The following is a 19,013-nucleotide window of genomic DNA, read 5'->3' as shown; positions in this document are numbered from 1 at the left end:
TTGATCTATATTTATAGTTTTTGAAATATGAGAGATTAATGATACATTAATCTCGATTCGATCTTAATCCATTACTCTTAAACACCATTTACCTTAATCTAGAATACTTATTTGTCGAGTAAGACCGTCCAATATCGCTAGAGCTGCTCTATCCTATCTGTCGAAGTTCAGGTAATATTCATCCGCTGTTTAGCTATTCCTTATCTACAGGGTCATCTAACGTATGTGATACTCATTATCCTCCAGAGTCGTTCCCTCCTACGTTACAATTTTAGCCATATTCAGTTTTCTAAAAGGATAATGATACTTTGACAACATTTTAACACTGTCTACGTGTCATTCTGTGATTGGTCCAAAATTATTCCAGAATCAATAATAATAATCATAAACACCAATGTAAACCAATCACAGAATGACACATAAACAGTATTAAAATGTTGTCAAAAAAATGTTGTCAAAGTATCATTATCCTTTCTAAAATAACTTGAGAAATGTATTTGAATGCAATATAATAAAATAATCATGTATACAAAACGAAGACATTATTAAATAACAAGAGCAGCAGAAGATCTAACATTCCATTAACGTGTTTTTATTTCATGTGATGAAATTTAAAAAGAATCAATATTTTATTTCTCCTGATGCTAATATCATGTTATCCGAACTTATTTTTGTTTCTTGATTAGACCAAAAGAAGCACCATCCATCGATTTCATATTCGGAATATAATTTTATCTCTTAGTTGGTATTACCATGAATAATCAATTCCAGAAGCAATGAACTTTTCAGTTCTCTTTTGTTTGCAATACATAGTTAAGTGCAGAATAGGATCGTTATTGATTCCGATTCTTTCAAAATCCCTATTATGCTCATCTACCTGGATCTTCGAATATATTCTTCCTCGTTCCAATAGCATGTCATTGTAATTTCCCCATACTTCTCCTTTTAATTTCTCTTTGTAACTCAATTTTAAACAACTAAAAGCAATAATTAATATACACATTTTTCAAATGAAAGATCATCTCTTTTTAAGACGTTCCTCTAATATTTTATTCGATGGTATTATACATGAAAAGTTCATATCTCTGGCAAAACAATAAAACTGCAGAGCAAGTGCAAGACATCAATTCCTCCAACGGAAAAAGGCAAAAATTATAAGCAATCTTCTTGTTTAATTTATTTTTACATATAAGAAGCAATAGAGAGTGTGGAAGGGAAGAAAAGAAAGGAATTAATAGAGTGCATACTGCACTTGATTTCATTCGCTAGTTTAGTGATTGAGATTCTGATTTCAAAGACTAATTAATTCCCTGTTTGATTTTGTGTTTATTATCATTGCTTGTTAATTACAAAGCGAAATGGCCAACGACTCTTCCCTCAGTAACCTCGTCTGCTTTGCAATAAACGCATCTATCGTGCGCCGGAACTCCTCGTTGCTCAGCTTATCCTGCGGATACGATTTTTCCCGCGCCTTCTCCGTCTCCGATCGCCGGACTTCTCGTCCCGCCGTCTTATTCCCATACTCGCCCTTTCCCTCCGACAGGCTTTGGCAATAAACTTTTCTTCTATCAAGATGATCTGCTTCGGCGCCCGAATCGCTGTCCTTACACGTGTCACCGATCTGCCGGTGCTCTGCCTCTGCCACAACCGGCTCATCAGAATGGGATTGGGTGAATCGGCGGGACTGGGCGAGAAGAGCGGCGATGATGGCGTTGAAAACGGCGAAGACGAAGAGAGGACTGCGGAGATAGTCGGCGGAGAGCCGCAGAGCTAAAGGGAGACGCGCGAGGAACCACGTAAGGAAGAAGAGAGCGGCGCATAGTTCGAAAATGCGAAGTGTCTTGGTAATGCTGTTAACAATGCTGCGTTTCCCTACTTTCATGTTGCTCAACTCTATTGCATCCATGGCCTATAAAGAAAGAGAGAGAGAGAGAGCCTTTCTCTTTCCACGTCTTCGTGTTCTTATATACACAGATTGAACTCTGCCACCGCCATTTTTTCTTCAGTAACACTGTTTTGTAATTAAGAGGTTAATATCTTACACACGGTACATGCAACCCCTTAATTAATCACATTATATTTATATTTTAAACTAACACCATATCAAATCAAATATAAATCTCCATAAAGTAGCTTTGTGTGGATGAGGGAGAGTATGTGATGGACTTTACATTTAATTTGAGGTTTTATTCCATGGTATATGCATGGAATAAGTAACTTTTAACTGCCAAAAGACTCGTCTCAAGTTCATGTATCCTTTACTTATTCTGTTCAACAACAATCTCTCCAGATTCTTTATCCAAAAAATAAAGGAGGCGACTATAATCAACAAAATGCTATGTATTTATACTTCTTTTTTTATGTAACTTTTATATAGTTTATTTAGTTAACAGGGTAAAGAAAGAGAAAATTAACTTTACACAAGGCGCTTCAATGGTGATATGCAGGAGTTCCGCACAGATATAGAAAATGAAAGAGGAAAAATAAAATAGAATTCATTAGGGAAGAATTTCCTTTAAAAATTTATTTTTTATTTCTTAAGTTGAAAAGAGAAGTTGTTTATTTAAGGTAGGAAGTTAGTTGAAAGGAGCAGTCAAACATTGAGTCATTCTGAGCTTGCATGTAATATAAGAAAAGAATCAAAAACTGCTCCAAAACTCTCTGCGACTGGCGTACCAAAATTAAACTATCAGTCCTGCTGCTATCTACTCATCTGTATCTTTATTTTGCTCTTCTCAATTCAAGAAAGTGACTTATTTCTTGTATTTTAGGTTGCTTCTTGTTCTTGCACTTGTATATTTACTTTTCGATTTATAGTAGCCATATCTATTACTTGAGTTTATTCTTTACAAGCTCTTTATTTTTCAAAGTTGAGAAAAATTTAGTTGTCACTCTCATAATTCATTATATTACCACTGGCGTTTCCGTATTTGCATAATATGATGATATTCTCTTTCACTTTACTTTCCCTTTATTCTTTTCTATCCTAGTGTTATATTATTTGTCACGTATCTTTTCTAAACACAAATGAGTAAATATGTTTGTATATGTTTGTTCTAGACCCTTTGAATTATAACATTTATCTTATATTATATTTAATGTAATGTCACTTCAAGTTTTCTTCTTTATTTATAATGAAATTGTGTACTGAGTAAACTTTTCAACCAACATTTTGTTTTGTGTCCTGTGGTACATTGTGCAGTTGAGACTTTCGTGTGGTGTGTGTGTGTCATATAAATTATTATACGATCCTTATATCAATTCTTAAAGAGGTAGGCACTGACAAAATGTATTACCAGCTTTATGTATAGGCAGCATAGCTCTTGAGAAGTAATACGTACGGAATGAGAAAGAGAGAAAACGAGTAGTTCAGTATATGAATAATTATGATTTAAGGCTCCTTCCTTTTGAGCTTGTGAATTATAATAAAAGGTTAGTTAAATATTTTTCTTTATAAATATTAATTTTATAACTTTTTAATTATTTATATTATTCTAACATTAAGAAGAAAAAAAATATATATATTGTTTCTACATAGCCGAATGGTCTATCTTAATTTTTTGGTCTTTTAAGTTGTACAAAGTACTTCTACCATTAAGTCAAGTTTTGTTTTAGTTAATAAACGTTGGTGTATTAGTTCATTATATTTTTAATGAGTTTTTACTTCTTTTTACAGGCCTAATCAATATCTAGTAACTTGATGAGTCTAGGGTTGATGATGTATTTAGGAAGTTACTTGATTCCATCTTAGACATTATATTAGCTTAATTGGGTGTGTTGCTTGAGCAATTGAATACCACAATTATTTCATAATGTAAATAATTAACGATTATGAGTTTGATATTAATTTTTTTTCGGAGTTTAATCACATTCAAATTGTGATTTTTATTTATTTATCATTATTGCACCCATACATTCAAAGTTGGAGTATAAGTGAAAGATATAATTATTGATCTAGTATTTTGATTCAACTATTATGTTACTATCATAGTAATGTCAAAAGTTGAATTCTAGCAGTTTTTAAAGAAGAGATTATATTGTGAGTTGAAATGGTGAATATGATGGTTTGACCAAGGCTATATTAATTATTTTGATATATTTTAACAAAATTAAAATTTTTTTTTTTCTAAAACTTTGATACAATTTAATTTTCAAATTTTAAAATGGATGGATATAATCATTTTGAACCATTGTCGGTAGCAGGACAACCGGTATCGTAGAGTCGCGCAGTGGAATAAAGTAAGCGGAAAGTTAAGATGGCCCGTTTTTTATAAAATTAGTTTTCTTAGAGAAAATTTATCGAACAATTGATGTGCGGAAAATGTAAAGAGTGTAGGGAGTAGAAAAATTCAACACAGAATTTTTATCCTGGTTCGAATCAAAAGATTCTACGACCAGTTGTTAATCACTATAAAAATTGATTAACGTTTTCACTAAAAATCAGTTTCACAGATTTACAATAGAGTGAATGAAACAGAAAGATAAAACCTTCCTTCGACGAACGAACCGGAAGGGTGCTTCCTTCGACCAACGAACCGGAAGCGATCAATCTACACTTTCCTTCGACCAACGAACCGGAACAGTGCAGAAACAGTCTTCCTTCGACCAACGAACTGGAAGAACAACAGCGTTGCCAACTCGAAGAGAACCGCTCCGACCTTTGACCCACAAAGCACGAGCTTCTCCTATTCACGAGACCAGAGGCAATGCAATGAACTAGCTTTTTGGAACTTCTTCATATCACATTGTATTCTCAAAAAGCTCAGAGTTAACCCTCTAAGGGTTTTACAAAAAGCTCAGAGTTTACAAACCACGGGTTCAACCCGGTGAGCCGGGTTCTAAGTGAACCAGGTTGAAAACTAGCCCGTATAAAAAAATTATATTTTTTTCAAACTAAACCCGGCTCCAACCAATGGTGAGCCGGGTTGACTCGCACCTTACAACCCATTTTGACAGCACTAATTAAAATGTGTCTAATGATACAAATTAAAAAAATAATTATTTATTTTTAAAATTTATTAATTTTAAAATAGTTTTTAGGAATGCTTATAATAGTTTAAATTGATTAAGAAAAAAGAAATTATATGGGAGATAATTATGTATATGACAGTATAAATTATTTGTATTAACCATATATATTATTTTTATATATTATTTTTTAAATAATATTATTTTAAGAAATAAAAGTAAAATATCTTTTTAAAAATTTAACTTTATAAAAAGCCAATCAAGTAATTAAAAATTAGAAAGAGATCAAATAAAAAATAAAAAATTAGTATAAAGAATAATTAATACTTTAATATAAGTTACTATTGAATAATATATTAAATGTCCAAATGATTATAATTATAAATGTATAAAATTAAGAATACACTAGTATAAAAACAGAGTATAACGTCACGCGTTCAACGTCCAACCACTAAATAACCAATGTTAAAAATGACCGGTGACATTTTTGTAAATAAATGCAATTATTAAACGTCGTTTAGAATTGTAATTCGACCTAAAAAGATATAAAACGCCGAATGCTCTAGTGTAAGGATCGAGAAATTCAGAGAAAGTGGAGAAGACATGTGTATGCATATGAGTGGACCGATCGGTTTTGACGATAGTATATAAATGAACTTTTCAAAATTTCGTGTCATTCTCTGCATGCACTTCTTCTCTCCAAACTTCTGAGTTTTCCTTTCTCCTTCTTCTCTCTAGAAATTCTCACTCTTTATTCATCTGATATCAATCAGGTCGTACCTGAACTTTCCTGGTGTCAAAAGCTTCCTTCTTCACTGATCAAAAGAAATCTTTGAATTGGTAAGTTCATCTTCCTCTCAGAAATTCTGGTTGCTGTCACATGCAAGCCAAGTCTCGAGTTGCATGTGTTCATCAACTTTCTTTTCTTGTTTCTGACTTCAATTTTGGTCCTATGTTTGGTCTTTTCTCACCAAATGGTGATCTATAGGTGTTCATAGAGTTTCTTTCAGTGCAAGCATCAAGTTGGGAAATTTGGGGTTGAGTTGTTCAGATTTTCTAAGGTAAGGGAAGCTAAATAATTTAACTTGTATGTTTATATGTTTGTAATGAATTGTATGATTGATTGAAATGCATGTTGAATTTATGTTTTCGATTGAATGTGTGAGGACTGAACTCTATGAACTGGACTTGGGGAGTATTATGCAGAAAAAGTGTTCGCCAGTGTCAAATTGAGGAAGTAAGAGGGTGAAAACGAGAGTTTGAGGTTGGGAGTGATTTTTGGCAGTGAGATGAGTTTGAACAAGTGCATTGTGACCTGTTAGAATCATTAAGTTGGCCAAAAATGTATAAAAGTGGTAAATTCTGGTGTTCTTCGTAATTTTGCAGAATTTTGCAGAATTATGCAGAACGCGGAGTGTGCACAGTTGGTCGTTCGGTCTTGGTCAAGCGCTCGGTATTATACTAGCATTTATGTTAGTGTTAACACTCGGTATTATACTAGCATTTATGTTAGTGTTAGCGCTCGGTATTATACTAGCATTTATGTTAGTGTTAGTGCTCGGTCTTATACTAGCATTTATGTTAGTGTTAGCGCTCGGTCTTATACTAACATTTATGTTAGTGTTAGCGCTCGGTCTTATACTAGCATTTATGTTAGTGTTAGCGCTCGGTCTTATACTAGCATTTATGTTAGTGTTAGCGCTCGGTCTTATACTAACATTTATGTTAGTGTTAGCGCTCGGTCTTATACTAGCATTTATGTTAGTGTTAGCGCTCGGTCTTATACTAGCATTTAGGCTAGTGTTAGCGCTCGATCTTATAATAGCATTCGGTTTAGTCTTGGTATTCAACCTAGTTTTAGTACTCAACTTTAATATAGTGTTAGGCTTTCCCTAGTAGTAAGCCTTCACCAGTGTTCGGTCAATTGTTAGGTCTTGTCTGTTATAGACCGTTCGGTTTTGTCCTAGGTGGTGAGAAACTTTGGTCTCCAACATAGGGTTCTCGGTCTTATGACTGAGGATATGATTGTTGAATGAAAAATTATGTTAAATGATGGGAATTATGTTTTTAAGTACTGTGGAAGAGAATTCCAAGGCGGAATGTCTCGTGAATGGATATTGAATGGTAAAGTATGAATGTGGATATCGTGCTAAGCTGGTGTTTATCCTGATATTCTGTGATTACTCATACTCAAGTAGAGAGGAGTAACTCATGTGTGAGAATGACAGGAGGTCATTTAACCTCCAGGTATCGAGGTAATCTTCATTAGACTTACCTTGTGTGGTAGCTTGATGGGTGTCTTGCTGTTTCACCACCACAAGTGCAGAAACATCTGTAGCTACACATTCATACAATCCGGATGGTTAAGTCAGGTGTTCGGTCTATGCATGAATACAGTGTTCGGTCATAACTATTTGAGTGCTCAGTTTGTATATGCTTGCTTGTATTCAGTTTTAGTATGTAGTAGTGTTCGGTTCAACATTATTTGAGCTTGAGTAAACTGTATGTATGTGTATGCAATTAAATTACATTAGCTTACCCTTATTTCCTGTTTTTGTCCATGTTCCTGTTCGGTCCTTCTCTTGCAATGATCACCTTTGGGTGTGCGTAGAGGTAGAGGAGTGCTCGGTGGAGCAAGCTTTGGAGGAAGAAGAAAGACCAGTCGTTTAGTAGTAATTTACTGTTTAATCTTGTTAATAGTGGTGTAAAACCGGTCGGTTAAGCACATAGTTTTGGAATAGTGTAGGACTTTTGTAAAGTTTTAAATTTTATGGTTATTTTGTAATAACTGTAAGGTTAACTTTATTTCCAGTAACTGTTTTACCATATTATTAAATGATGACACCTGTATATAGTTTTATGCTATATTTTTGGGATGTTACACCCAACGTTAGACGTTAAAAGGTTAGTGAATTCAATCACTTTATATTGGCGCGCGATACACTCTTCTCTTCTCAAACTTTTCTCGAATGAAGTTTGACGACCATCACATGTAATCTTTCTTTCATTTGATACAAATGCATGTTAATTAACTACTTTATGTATGATTTTCGTTTGTTTTGACCGATTATTTTCGTGCTCTTGTCCTTCATAGGCGCATTCTGCTTTCTCTGTCACTGGTGACGACACTTTATTTCGACGAACCTACCTTTTGAAGATTAGTTTTCATTTTCGTTTTGAAGAACTTATTTGTTGAACTTATTTGTTGTCTTTTTTGTTGAACTTGTTTGTTGTTGTTTGGTTGAACTTGTTTGTTGTTGGTTATTGTTGTTTGTTGTTGACGATACACTACACGTTCATAGAATATCAAAAACTGAAATTTATTGTTTTTCTACTTTTCAAGTCTCATAGAGTTATAAAAAAGGATCACAATTAATTAAAAAAACAAAAAAAAAATATTAACGTCGTATATTGACAAAATTCGACATTAAGTTAACATCGTATATTGACAAAATTCGACGTTAATTTAACGTCTCCTTAAATGACGTCGTTCACGAATTCATCGTTAAAAGCCCAAAATATTCGACCTTGTACGCGATTTTTGTACTAGTGATAAAAATATAATATAGAATGAAGGATTTAATATTTTAAATATAAATTGCACTAGTGACAAAACATAGTTTATTTAAAATATTAACTCCTTCATTCTATATTATATTTTTTATTACTAGTATAAAAATCGCGTACAACATCGAATATTTTAGATTTTTAACGGCCAATTCGTGAATGACGTCATATCGTTAAATTAATGTCAAATTTTTTCAATATACCATCGAATTTTGTCAATATACAACGTTAATCAATTTTTTATTTGTTTTTTAATTAATTGTGATTCTCTTTTTACAACTCTATGAGACTTGAAGAGCAGAAAAACAATAAGTTTTTGGTATTTTATAAAGCAAGAACTATGAACGTGTAGTGTATCATCAACAACAAAAACAATAACCAGCAACAAAAAGTTCAACCAAATAACAATAAATAAGTTCAACAAAAAAACAATAAACAAATTCATACAAAGATATACCTATACAATTTTTATTTGGATTAAATATGTTTTTAGTCCCTAAACTATTGGTCGTTTCTGGTTTTCGTCCCTCTTTCAAAGTAAGGTACAATTTGGTTTTCGAAACAAATGAGGATAAAACCAAAATTCCGAGGACTAAAACGAACGTTTCGAAAAGAGGACCAAATTGTACCTTACTTTGAAAGAGGACGAAAACCCGAAACGGCCAATAGTTTAGAGACTAAAAACATATTTAACCCTTTTTATTTTTATTTTACTCTTTATAATATAACTATTACCTGATTTGGAAACATATAATTGTTAATTATGTTTTAAAAATAATAAATATTATATATAAAACTGTCACATAATTTATTTATTTATTTAATATTTATAATTTTTATCACTAATATTAAGTTATTTTTTATTATTTTTACTTTCTATTATATATTAAATTAATCAATTTATCTGAATATAAGTATTCAAAAAATATAATTTTAATAAATTTTATTTTGAATATATATGATTATAAATAGGAAAGTGACAACTATTTTGGTTTTATTTAAGAAAATAAGTCGTCTCCTATGTTTTGGAATTGTGGACAGAGAATGAACTGGTTTGTTGGACTTTCCGTGGAGCGTCTTCCTTCATAGATAATAAATAAATACCACAGAGAAAGACTAGCTCTTGTGATGTTGGACTGTAGCCCCATCTTCTCCCATAAACTAGAGAGGATCTTTTTCCTCTCACATGGCGGCGGCTTCTTCAATTTGCCAAGCTCCCTTCACTCTTTTTCAGGGGTCAAATTGTCTTAAACGAAGAAATTTGAAAAACACTTCACTTCCTCGTTGTTTTTCTCCTTCAAGATCCTTACTTTGTAGTGGATTTCTTTCAAGGAGACCTCTTTTGAGGAGGAACTCGTTCTGGGTATCGAAAACTATGGATGAATCCGTGAGAACTTCTGCTTTCAGAGACGGAGAAGGGGATGAAAACATCCAAGTGTTTGAACAGGAAGCTTTCATCGATGGACCATCCCCGTTTCAGTCAAAGTTTTTGTCGCATGAGGTGGAATACAAGCTCAATAAACTGGTTCGTAATCCTCCCTTCACGTTTTTCAATAATGTTTGGCCACTAAAGTTCTGAATATTCACTCTTATGATTCCCACCCCAAGTGGAGGGAATGTTTACTCCTTTAAAGGAAATTTTCTATATATTTTCTTAAATGTATTAGGTTTCTTTTGACATGGTTTCTGAAATGCACGGTATTTGTAATAAGGAATGAATGTTAGCAGAACTGGAGTGTGGTTCCAAGAGAAAAAAGATACATTTGGTTGTTACATTGAAATATTTTATTTTTCTTTTTTCACACGACTGTATAATCTGTATCATGTTATTGAAGGTGAAAAAAGAATCGAAATCCATGTTATAAAAAATTTTGTTTGCTACTATTAGGTTCATATGAATATGCTATCCAATCTCGGAAACATATCATACCACCTCTTTTTACAACCCAAGGTTTTCGAATCCAGAAATTTCAATTGGAGAAAATGCTATCTGAGAACAATTAGTCAATCATGGTTTGAGAATTCTTGTTGATAGAATGCAAAGGAAAAGTTTTCATTGTGCTATTAAAGGGCGCGTTTAAAATAGTTTCTATGCTGCGATTCCAGAGGGCTATTCCTGCAGGCTCAGCGTGTCTATGCTATAACTACAGAAAGTTGAGTTTGGCCTCTGGATATGGAGAAATCCGTGAGTTCTCGTTGTCTTTGGCCCCCTTGGCCACGTCTTCAATTTCATTAAGTCAGTTCGGTAGCTGGGTCCAATACACTTGTGATGTGTAAACAATGACAGTTGTGTACCATAGTCAGTAGCTAGGTATGGATAAGGAGGCATAGAATAGATTTGGTTAAGTGTGTTTGCCAGCATGCTGAAGTGAAACCAAAATATCATGATCAATAAATAAATAATGCAGAAGCTACTCAGTCTACTCTTAGTTATATGAGAAGGAAATAACAAATTGAATTGAGTTTTTCAGTAGTTTTTTAGCTTATGGATGAAACTCATTTTATTTTATCTTGTAATTTTCTTATATGAAGAAGCTTATCTAAGTAGGATCAACTTGTTAAATATTCCCTAAATAAAGAAAGTGCTGATGGATTACTTTTGGGAAACACATCCTTAATACACGCTCTGTATTAGTTTCTACTGAAGTAGATTTGTTTTTACTTATCTTTTTTGCTATGTGGCTTGAATAAAAAATGGATGTAAGGGGGGAACAAGAAACAAGAAAGAATGCCAAAAGCTCAGAATCTAAGCATACCCAGCTTTAAGAGCATATCCTTCATAGTCATGGCTTATTGTTCAATTAATAGAACAGCTAATGTGAGGAAGCAGAAATAGTGGTACTTTAACAATGTTGTATTTTTCCAGAGGCCAGTAAAACTTTGATATGATTTAGGCATCAATTGTTATGCGTTCAAACACTTCGAAATGTGGGATTTAGACATCCCATTATACCCAAGTTCCTCTCACATTACCACTATGTGCATTCCCTTAACAAATAGCCTCTGTTAAGGCTTTCATGCAGCAACTGCACATCCATAAATGGAGCAAAATATCCTCTAGTCACTGACTTCATGTTATATTCCTGGTATTGAGAACATGTCCAGCCAAGTTGCCTGCAACCTATTAGTGTAACTGATATATTTGAATTATTCACTGATTCTCCCACAGTGTTCTTAGTTTTCTATATATGTTCTTCAGACAATGGGCGGGGTCTTATAAGACCTCGTTTTCCTTCTCACCGCAATTTTGGAACTCCTAATCACCATATTTGGCTATGGGGTTTTTGTCTCTATGATCAGTTCTTGTCTTAAGTGATATAGTTTAAAGTTATGTGTACAAATAAATTCTTTCAGTAGGATTTCATATAGTAAACCCTTTTAGTCGTACAAAACTAAGTTTAATATGGTTGGCTTGTTTTTATTGAAATTTAAATTTCAATAATCTGTTTGAATTCCCATCTTAAGGCTTGGTCATTGTAAAATTATGTCCACATTAATGTTTAACTATATTTTTATATGCTAATGCATTTAGTGCTGATATTACAGAGCAAGTGGATAGTAACTGCCCTCTTTGGTGGTTTCATTCTTTGGAGGCATGATGCAGAAGCCTTATGGTTTACCTCAGGGTCAATTTTGAATGCATTGCTTTCTGTTTTACTCAAACGTATACTGAATCAGGAACGACCTTCAACCCTGAAATCTGACCCGGGAATGCCATCTTCACATGCACAATCCATATTCTTTGCTGTCTTCTTTGTTATTTTGTCAGGTAATATCTCGTAACAGTTCTTTGTTCAGAAAAAAATAATTTGCCAAGAGAGGTGGTTTACAAATCTTAACTTTGTGATAAATAATCTGATCCTTTCATAAATATTTTTATATATTGTTTCTGGTAGGTAGCAATATAAAGCGATTGCACATTCCATTTTTTAGTATAGGTTCCCTTTTCTGGAAGCTCAAAAGGTTATTGTGATAAAAAATTTGGTGGTTAAAGGAGCTAATCTATAGTTTTCGCGCTTGTAAATTTTATTTAAGTGTATCTCTGCCTTTTATCTTCAGTATTCTATGTTGTTAACATGGGAAGTGTCTGGTTTTCTGTTTTACAATTACCTCATGAAATGAAGAACTCCATTATTTTAGTTTCCTTTTCAGTGATGACAATACAAATTTCCATGGCAGTCATGTGAAAGACTCAAATACAAGCCAAAAAAATCTTTAATTAGAATTGTTTTGTCTGTTACGGCAAGGAAGTGCCGATGTTTTTAGATTTCTTTGTTTTTCTTAAAGACGTATAGAATTATATGGTTTCACTATGAACATTTGCTGTTTCTCTTATTATATTGCAGGCGTAGAATGGCTTGGGCTAAATGTATTTACCATTGCCATGAGTGGATTGGTCCTGACATTTGGTTCTTTCTTTGTAAGTGTATAATATTTCCATTTAAGCCTTTAGTTTGTTGCCTCGTATTTTATTCCTTGTGCTTTTGGTACCTTAAAATTCTGCTATTCCATATTATACATTTAAAATGGTTATCTCAATTACCATATCTACATTACCTCTTCATTAGGTCCATGAGCATCACTACAATAAAATCCCTAAATAATGACTAATTTTAGTGGCAGAATATAATTAGTCACTATAGTGACCAATTTAGATATCAATCTATAACTAAAAATTGGTAACTAAAATAGTTTATAAATTGGTCTCCTTGAATTGGTCACTAACATTCAAGGTTTTGGCTATCAAAAGAATTGGTTTTTAAATTAGTTTATAATAGAGGCCAATCTAGAGACCAATTCCTTTGGTGCTAAAACCTTGGTAACTTATGTTAGTGACCAATTCACTGTATGACCAACTTAGAGAGACCAATTCACTATAGTGACCAAGAGAGACCAATTTATAAACTACTTTAATTATCAATAATTTTTAGTTTATAAATTGATATCTAAATTGGTCATTGTATGACCAACTTAGAGAGACCAATTCACTATAGTGACCAAGAGACCAATTTATAAACTATTTTAATTATCAATAATTTTTAGTTTATAAATTGATATCTAAATTGGTCATTATAGTGACTAATTATTTTTGTCATTAAAATTGGTCATTATTTAGAAATTTTATTGTAGTGATTATTACGAAGTATGGTATACTTTTCTAGGCTAGAACATTGTAACCTGGTTTGTACCATTCAATTTCACAATTTATTTGATGTTTATTGTTTTCAAAGTGATGTGTAAATTGTATTTGATGTAAATATAACCATACAAAATGAAGTTAGCAACTTTGAAGAATCTCTATTCCTTAAGAAAATAACAAAACTACTAAGACGAGTTTTCTATGAATTTTTATCTCGCACAATGCTCTCTAAGAATTAAATCCTCTTGTTTTCATTTATATGCTTGTATTGTTAATATGAATATCAGCATTTTGTCACACACTGTACATTACCCTAGCTTAGTGAAATCACAAAGGAATTGATAAGAAGTATTCTTTTTATGGTATAGTTGAAAGTTCCATTGCTCTAGCGTACTGAATCAGATTACATATAATTTCTGAATTGATCATAGTATGAGTTGCTTATGCTTGTTCAATGTTTCCAGTCGTACCTGAGGGTGTCGCAACAGCTTCATACAGTGAACCAAGTGGTTGTTGGAGCTGTAATTGGGTCCATTTTCTCTATTTTATGGTACTGGCTGTGGAACGGTTTTATACTGGATGTTTTTGTGTCTTCTCTATGGGTTAGAATCGTTGTTGTTTTGGGGTCTGTGGGACTCTGCATAGGTTTTGTTTTATTTACTATTCGTTATTGGCTTCAAGATGACTAGAAGAACTTCAAGACGTGTAAAACATTTCAATGCGTTTTAATGTGTTAATGACACATTTCATTTTCTTTCTTTCAAGATTAAGGTTTTATGTTATGTTGCCTGGTTATGAAATGAAACATTTTGCGCCAATACTTTCTTGTAGTGATGCCTGGTTTTCTATCTCTTGCTTTCTTAGTTAGCTCTGTTGCTTTTCCTCGAAGCTTCTGGTTGGGCTTCAGCCCTATAATTTGTTAAGAAAATGAGAGCTCGAGAAAGACACCATCCATGGACTAAAGTATCAATTTTCTTGAGTTACTTTAGTATTATTTAAATAAATTTCATTTAAATCAAATACACAAGAAAAAAAATATTAAACATAAAATATGTCAAAGTAAACATAACTTGCATTTATAATATGCTTTTAATTCAAACTTTAGGTTATAATGACATGAATGGCATTCTTTTGGTCTCGTTTCAAAGTTAAAAGTAAAGTGAGGTTGGCAACCAAGAAGTAGACACCATGGAAGAATTCACGAGCTGCTTGTGCTGTGTATTGGAGTGAAGGTTAAACAAAGAAGGCACACGTGTAACCAGTGGCTATAACGATTCATCTAGAAGATATTCTGATGGGCCATCCTCCATGGCCGTGTATTGGTGAGAAACCCGTGTAACACAAAGGAACAAACTTGAACTGTGTGTAATAGGCTAGTAGTAAGTAGTAAGTAGTAAGTAGTAAGGTAGTAATTCCGTTTCAGTTGCCGACGTGGCTGCCTCCGTTTCCACCTCCAGAGCCAGAAAACCCTTTGCTGGATCTTCCCCTTCGCCATCGCCGCATGTTCGCAACCCTCGCGAAGATCTTCCGAATCAGATAGAGCTTCCGAGACTGGCGCGCAATGAGATCGGCCGTAGAGGAACTCTGGCCAAGCATGATCCCATACCCGTCTTGGAAAGATTCCATTCCCCCGGTCAGAAGCTGCCAGAACAACGCTCCCCCTGCTGCTCCTCCTCTCTTAGCCGAAGCGTATACTTTGTAATACACTGCATTGAACACTTCATCCCTCTCGTACGCCTCGTACCCGGAACCCCTAAACGATTTCCCAAACTCCGCTACCAGAATCGGTTTCCTTATAGCGTATTGCGCGTCCATGAAGTGAGCACTGAGCCAGTTGTTCAAGAACGAAAGCTGATACTGCACGTTGGAGCTCGATACCCTGTTTATGTTGCAATCAAATAAAAAATATGATTTTGATAATGTTATTAACTGAACTTTCTAGTTAGTTACTAACTAAACTAACCACTGGTCGGGGTAACAGTGGACCGTTGCAAAATCAATGGCTGGGATTCGGTTATTTGCAATGAAATCTGTGCCTATGTTGAAACCAGGATTCAATCTTTTTCTCTGTGGTGTTGATTGACCGTAAAACCCTTCTAGTCCTGCCTCCAATAAGTGATTTCTGTCTATCGATTTCACAAACCAAGCCATTTCCGTGATCCACGCCTATAATCAAACAAAAAAGTGTCGAGTTAACGAGTCAACTCATGATTGAGAATGAAACCAGGACCGTGATTGGCGTCTTTAATACACAAGACACCACTTTAGGTTAATTTGTCCTAATCACATCATCCTTCAAATTTTCATTCCCTTTTTTTTAATAAAGTACTATATTTTAGTGCTAGATTTAGTTTAAAAATGGAGCACTGATATCTTTGAGGGGGAAAGAGCTAGAAGGTAAAAAAGAAAAAAGAAAAGGGTGGAATGGAAGGGGAATAAAATATTTGACCTGAATAGTCCTTCCTGAAGGATCCGATGTACACCTGGGTTCATTCATAAGCTCCCACGCCATGATTGTTGGGTCATCTTTGTAATGGATTCCAGTAAATCTGTTGTATCTGTTAAGAACAGTCTGTGGAAGATAAACAAAATTCAGAGCTTGAAATTATGTTTCCCAATAACACTTTTACCTCAGAGGTATGAGCAGAATAAATGCCAAAGTGATTATTATAATGAGATTATTTTAGTTTATATTAGATGGTAACGGTGGAAGGAACACAGATTAGAAGAGAGAGAAAAAGTATGAGGACTTGTCTGGTTAAAGGATATTCAAGGTTTTAATCTGCAGATACCAAGCAAGACGAGAAATTGTACTAACCCTGACATGGTTCATGTAGTAACCCTTAACAACAGGGCTCCTGAAGAAATCATCATCTGAAGTGAGATACTGTCCGTGACTTCTAGCCCAGTTCACATACTGCTTCTTGCCTCCGAAGTTTTCATAGTTGTTCACCAAGCTCAGTATCAGCTTAATTCTGTACTTTCTGGCCTCAGATATAACGAAATCCAACCCCTTCATACCAGCAAACAGAGAGAAATTGAAACTAAAAGTATAACCACAACAAGAAATGACATGTTAAAAGGCAAAAAATGTGACAAGTCTTGGTCTCTTACCGTGAACATTTGCTCATTATAGAAGCCAGGGGAATATTGTAGAGGTCTATAACCACCGTCACTGAAGGCCCAAGTTCTAGCAACAGTAAGGCCGTGACTTGCTGCTTCTCGGAAGGCATTTGAAACCTTGAACCTCTGAGATGGGTCAGAAGCTGTGTACATTAACCAGTAGGCGTTGAAGCCATTTGCATAGTAAGGGTATCCATTCAGCATGAAGTGGATGCCTCTGGTTCTGACGAAACCATCCCTTGCTTCCACGGTGGCCAGAATGGCCAAAAGAAACACAAAGGCAAAATGCTTCATCTCTTTGTTCAGTCTCATGTATGGGTTCTCTTCTTGTTTATATGCTTGGTAGTAGTATAGAGATAAGGGAAAAAGCAAAAGTACGGTTCTTCGGCAGTTGCTAAGAATCTGAAAAGTGAAAACCGAGTTTGTCTTCTTAGATTACAAATTCAGTTTTGTTCAGAAGAAAAAACAAGAAAAATGCAATTATAATACATTATGTAATTTTTAAAACATAATTACTAGAATAATGTGATTTTAGCTGGGATATTTAAATAATCCGTATCCTAGATTGTTTTATTGCAGGTTAGGGTAAGGTTAATTAAATGTTCATTTAATAGATTCTCATTAAACGAAAATATATTTGTAGGTTTGAATGTGGATGCTATTAAATAAAACTTTAAAAAAGAAACCAATTTTGAAAATTAAAAAATAAAAGTTTCGTAAAAGCGGGGACATAGAAGTCCACAAAGGATTCTTATATAACTACCGACACCGGATTGGTATAATGTGAAAATCTGGCAACCCAACCACTGTACTTTTTAACGAGGCATTATGAAAGAGAACAGTGTTACCAACTTTTGCAATGGAAAATGACAAAACAATAAAGGGGAGGAACGATTTCACTTAAAACCCAGCAATGATATTTTCGTCAATTTTATTTAGTTGTTATCCAGTAAATAAAAAATAATTTATTCGATATGTTTTTTATGGATATGAAATTAGAGAAAAATATTTCTTTCGAATTGAACTATTTTTTTGTTTGAGTATGAGAATTATGTATAACCATATCATCTTCAATGGAGTGGAGGCAGTGTAATTAAAACAGAAGATTATGCGACTAACTGGTTGAGCTGCACCGACAGTAACCCTTCGTGTTGAACACATGCATAACAATGGTGCATTAGATGCCACAGTCACTGAAAAAAATGGTAACCTACTACAATTTTCACTGCATAACAATGAGAAATAAGAAGAACGAGTTAATTGACCATAATAACATCATTCGAGTGACTTAAAATCGAAACCTAAGATAACACTGAAATTGGACCCATGGTTGCAGCATCTTCTGTTATAGTAGCGTGAGTTTGATGGGTCCACCACTACTGTAATGATGCCATGTCTTCTTCTGTCCCGCCCCAACCATGGCAATAGACATAACCCAGTCGGTAGAAGTTCTTAATAATATCTAACATTCAGTTCCTCAACTAACTACATTTGTGTCTGGGGTTTGCTTTTAATAATAGAATAAAGAAACATATGTAAATAAACAAAACATACTAAACTGTTTTATAATATTTTTATATCTAATTAAACCTTTTTGTTGTTTAAATTTGTGGTATCCTGTGTGTTGGGACTGAAACTTCATTCTTAATTGATATGAAAATTTAATTGAAAAATGGAATATTAGATCTTAATTAAAAAAATTTGAATTTATTATCAACTTAGAACTTAATTATTTTTTTAATTTTTTGAGTAGAAACAAAAAATGAAAACAATACAATGTAAAAAATAGCATTACTCAATTTAGTATTAATTAAAAATAAAACAAAAAAATTTACTAAAAACTTAACTAAAAATATTTAAATTTATAATTCCTTAAAAGTTTAATTTGTACTTAATTATTGAAATATGTTTGTGTATGATATAATGTCTGATTTGATCGGTAAGCTAGGTAATAAGTCAGCACCAACAACAAACATGATATATTAACCGAATGATATATATTTATAGTTGTTCAGTATATTTCTTAAGTTAATAATTTAGCAGACGAAATGAACTGTAAGTGTTGGGTTATAATTGGGCCACCGCAAACATTAGTGTATTAGACCAACATCAATTTAAAACTCACAAAATATATGTATTATTGGACCAACATCAATTTAAGGTTCACCAAATACCTATAAATATAAGGGTAAACTATATAGAGGTAAAATTAGCT

General features: G+C 33.5%; 3 protein-coding genes across 3 annotated transcripts; 1 reads left to right on the top strand and 2 right to left on the bottom strand.

Moving 5' to 3' along the window:
* Nucleotides 1–1,222: 1,222 nt before the first annotated feature.
* LOC124833853 (uncharacterized) lies at nucleotides 1,223–1,929 on the bottom strand. The gene has a single exon (XM_047308415.2). It carries the CDS (start codon nucleotides 1,904–1,906, stop codon nucleotides 1,343–1,345), a length of 564 nt encoding a protein of 187 aa, XP_047164371.2. The 5' UTR covers nucleotides 1,907–1,929; the 3' UTR covers nucleotides 1,223–1,342.
* Nucleotides 1,930–9,568: 7,639 nt separating this feature from the next.
* Nucleotides 9,569–14,493, top strand: LOC124833841 (lipid phosphate phosphatase epsilon 2, chloroplastic). Its single transcript, XM_047308400.2, has 4 exons — nucleotides 9,569–10,060; nucleotides 12,082–12,304; nucleotides 12,882–12,955; nucleotides 14,140–14,493. The coding sequence occupies exons 1-4, from the start codon at nucleotides 9,722–9,724 to the stop codon at nucleotides 14,362–14,364; spliced, it is 861 nt and encodes a 286-aa protein (XP_047164356.2). The 5' UTR covers nucleotides 9,569–9,721; the 3' UTR covers nucleotides 14,365–14,493.
* Nucleotides 14,140–17,226, bottom strand: LOC124833840 (mannan endo-1,4-beta-mannosidase 7-like). The gene is made up of 5 exons (XM_047308399.2): nucleotides 16,790–17,226; nucleotides 16,494–16,688; nucleotides 16,125–16,247; nucleotides 15,639–15,841; nucleotides 14,140–15,554 (listed from the first exon to the last, which is right to left on the bottom strand). The coding sequence occupies exons 1-5, from the start codon at nucleotides 17,108–17,110 to the stop codon at nucleotides 15,095–15,097; spliced, it is 1,302 nt and encodes a 433-aa protein (XP_047164355.1). The 5' UTR covers nucleotides 17,111–17,226; the 3' UTR covers nucleotides 14,140–15,094.
* Nucleotides 17,227–19,013: the final 1,787 nt, after the last annotated feature.

The sequence above is a fragment of the Vigna umbellata genome, chromosome 10 (genome assembly GCF_029865625.1).
Source record: "Vigna umbellata cultivar VRB3 chromosome 10, Vumbellata_1.0, whole genome shotgun sequence".
NCBI lineage: Eukaryota > Viridiplantae > Streptophyta > Magnoliopsida > Fabales > Fabaceae > Vigna > Vigna umbellata.
This window is presented reverse-complemented; position numbering and strand designations above follow the sequence as displayed.

Bases quoted from the DNA above. Each gene is read 5' to 3' on its own strand.
- LOC124833853 (XM_047308415.2), bottom strand. From the start codon at position 1,906: ATGGATGCAATAGAGTTGAGCAACATGAAAGTAGGGAAACGCAGCATT.
- LOC124833841 (XM_047308400.2), top strand. From the start codon at position 9,722: ATGGCGGCGGCTTCTTCAATTTGCCAAGCTCCCTTCACTCTTTTTCAG. The intron at 12,305-12,881 runs GTAATATCTCGT...ATTATATTGCAG, and splicing joins CTTCTTTGTTATTTTGTCAG to GCGTAGAATGGCTTGGGCTA. The intron at 12,956-14,139 runs GTAAGTGTATAA...CAATGTTTCCAG, and splicing joins TGACATTTGGTTCTTTCTTT to TCGTACCTGAGGGTGTCGCA.
- LOC124833840 (XM_047308399.2), bottom strand. From the start codon at position 17,110: ATGAGACTGAACAAAGAGATGAAGCATTTTGCCTTTGTGTTTCTTTTG. The intron at 16,689-16,789 runs GTAAGAGACCAA...GCTGGTATGAAG, and splicing joins ATAATGAGCAAATGTTCACG to GGGTTGGATTTCGTTATATC. The intron at 16,248-16,493 runs GTTAGTACAATT...TATCTTCCACAG, and splicing joins ACTACATGAACCATGTCAGG to ACTGTTCTTAACAGATACAA.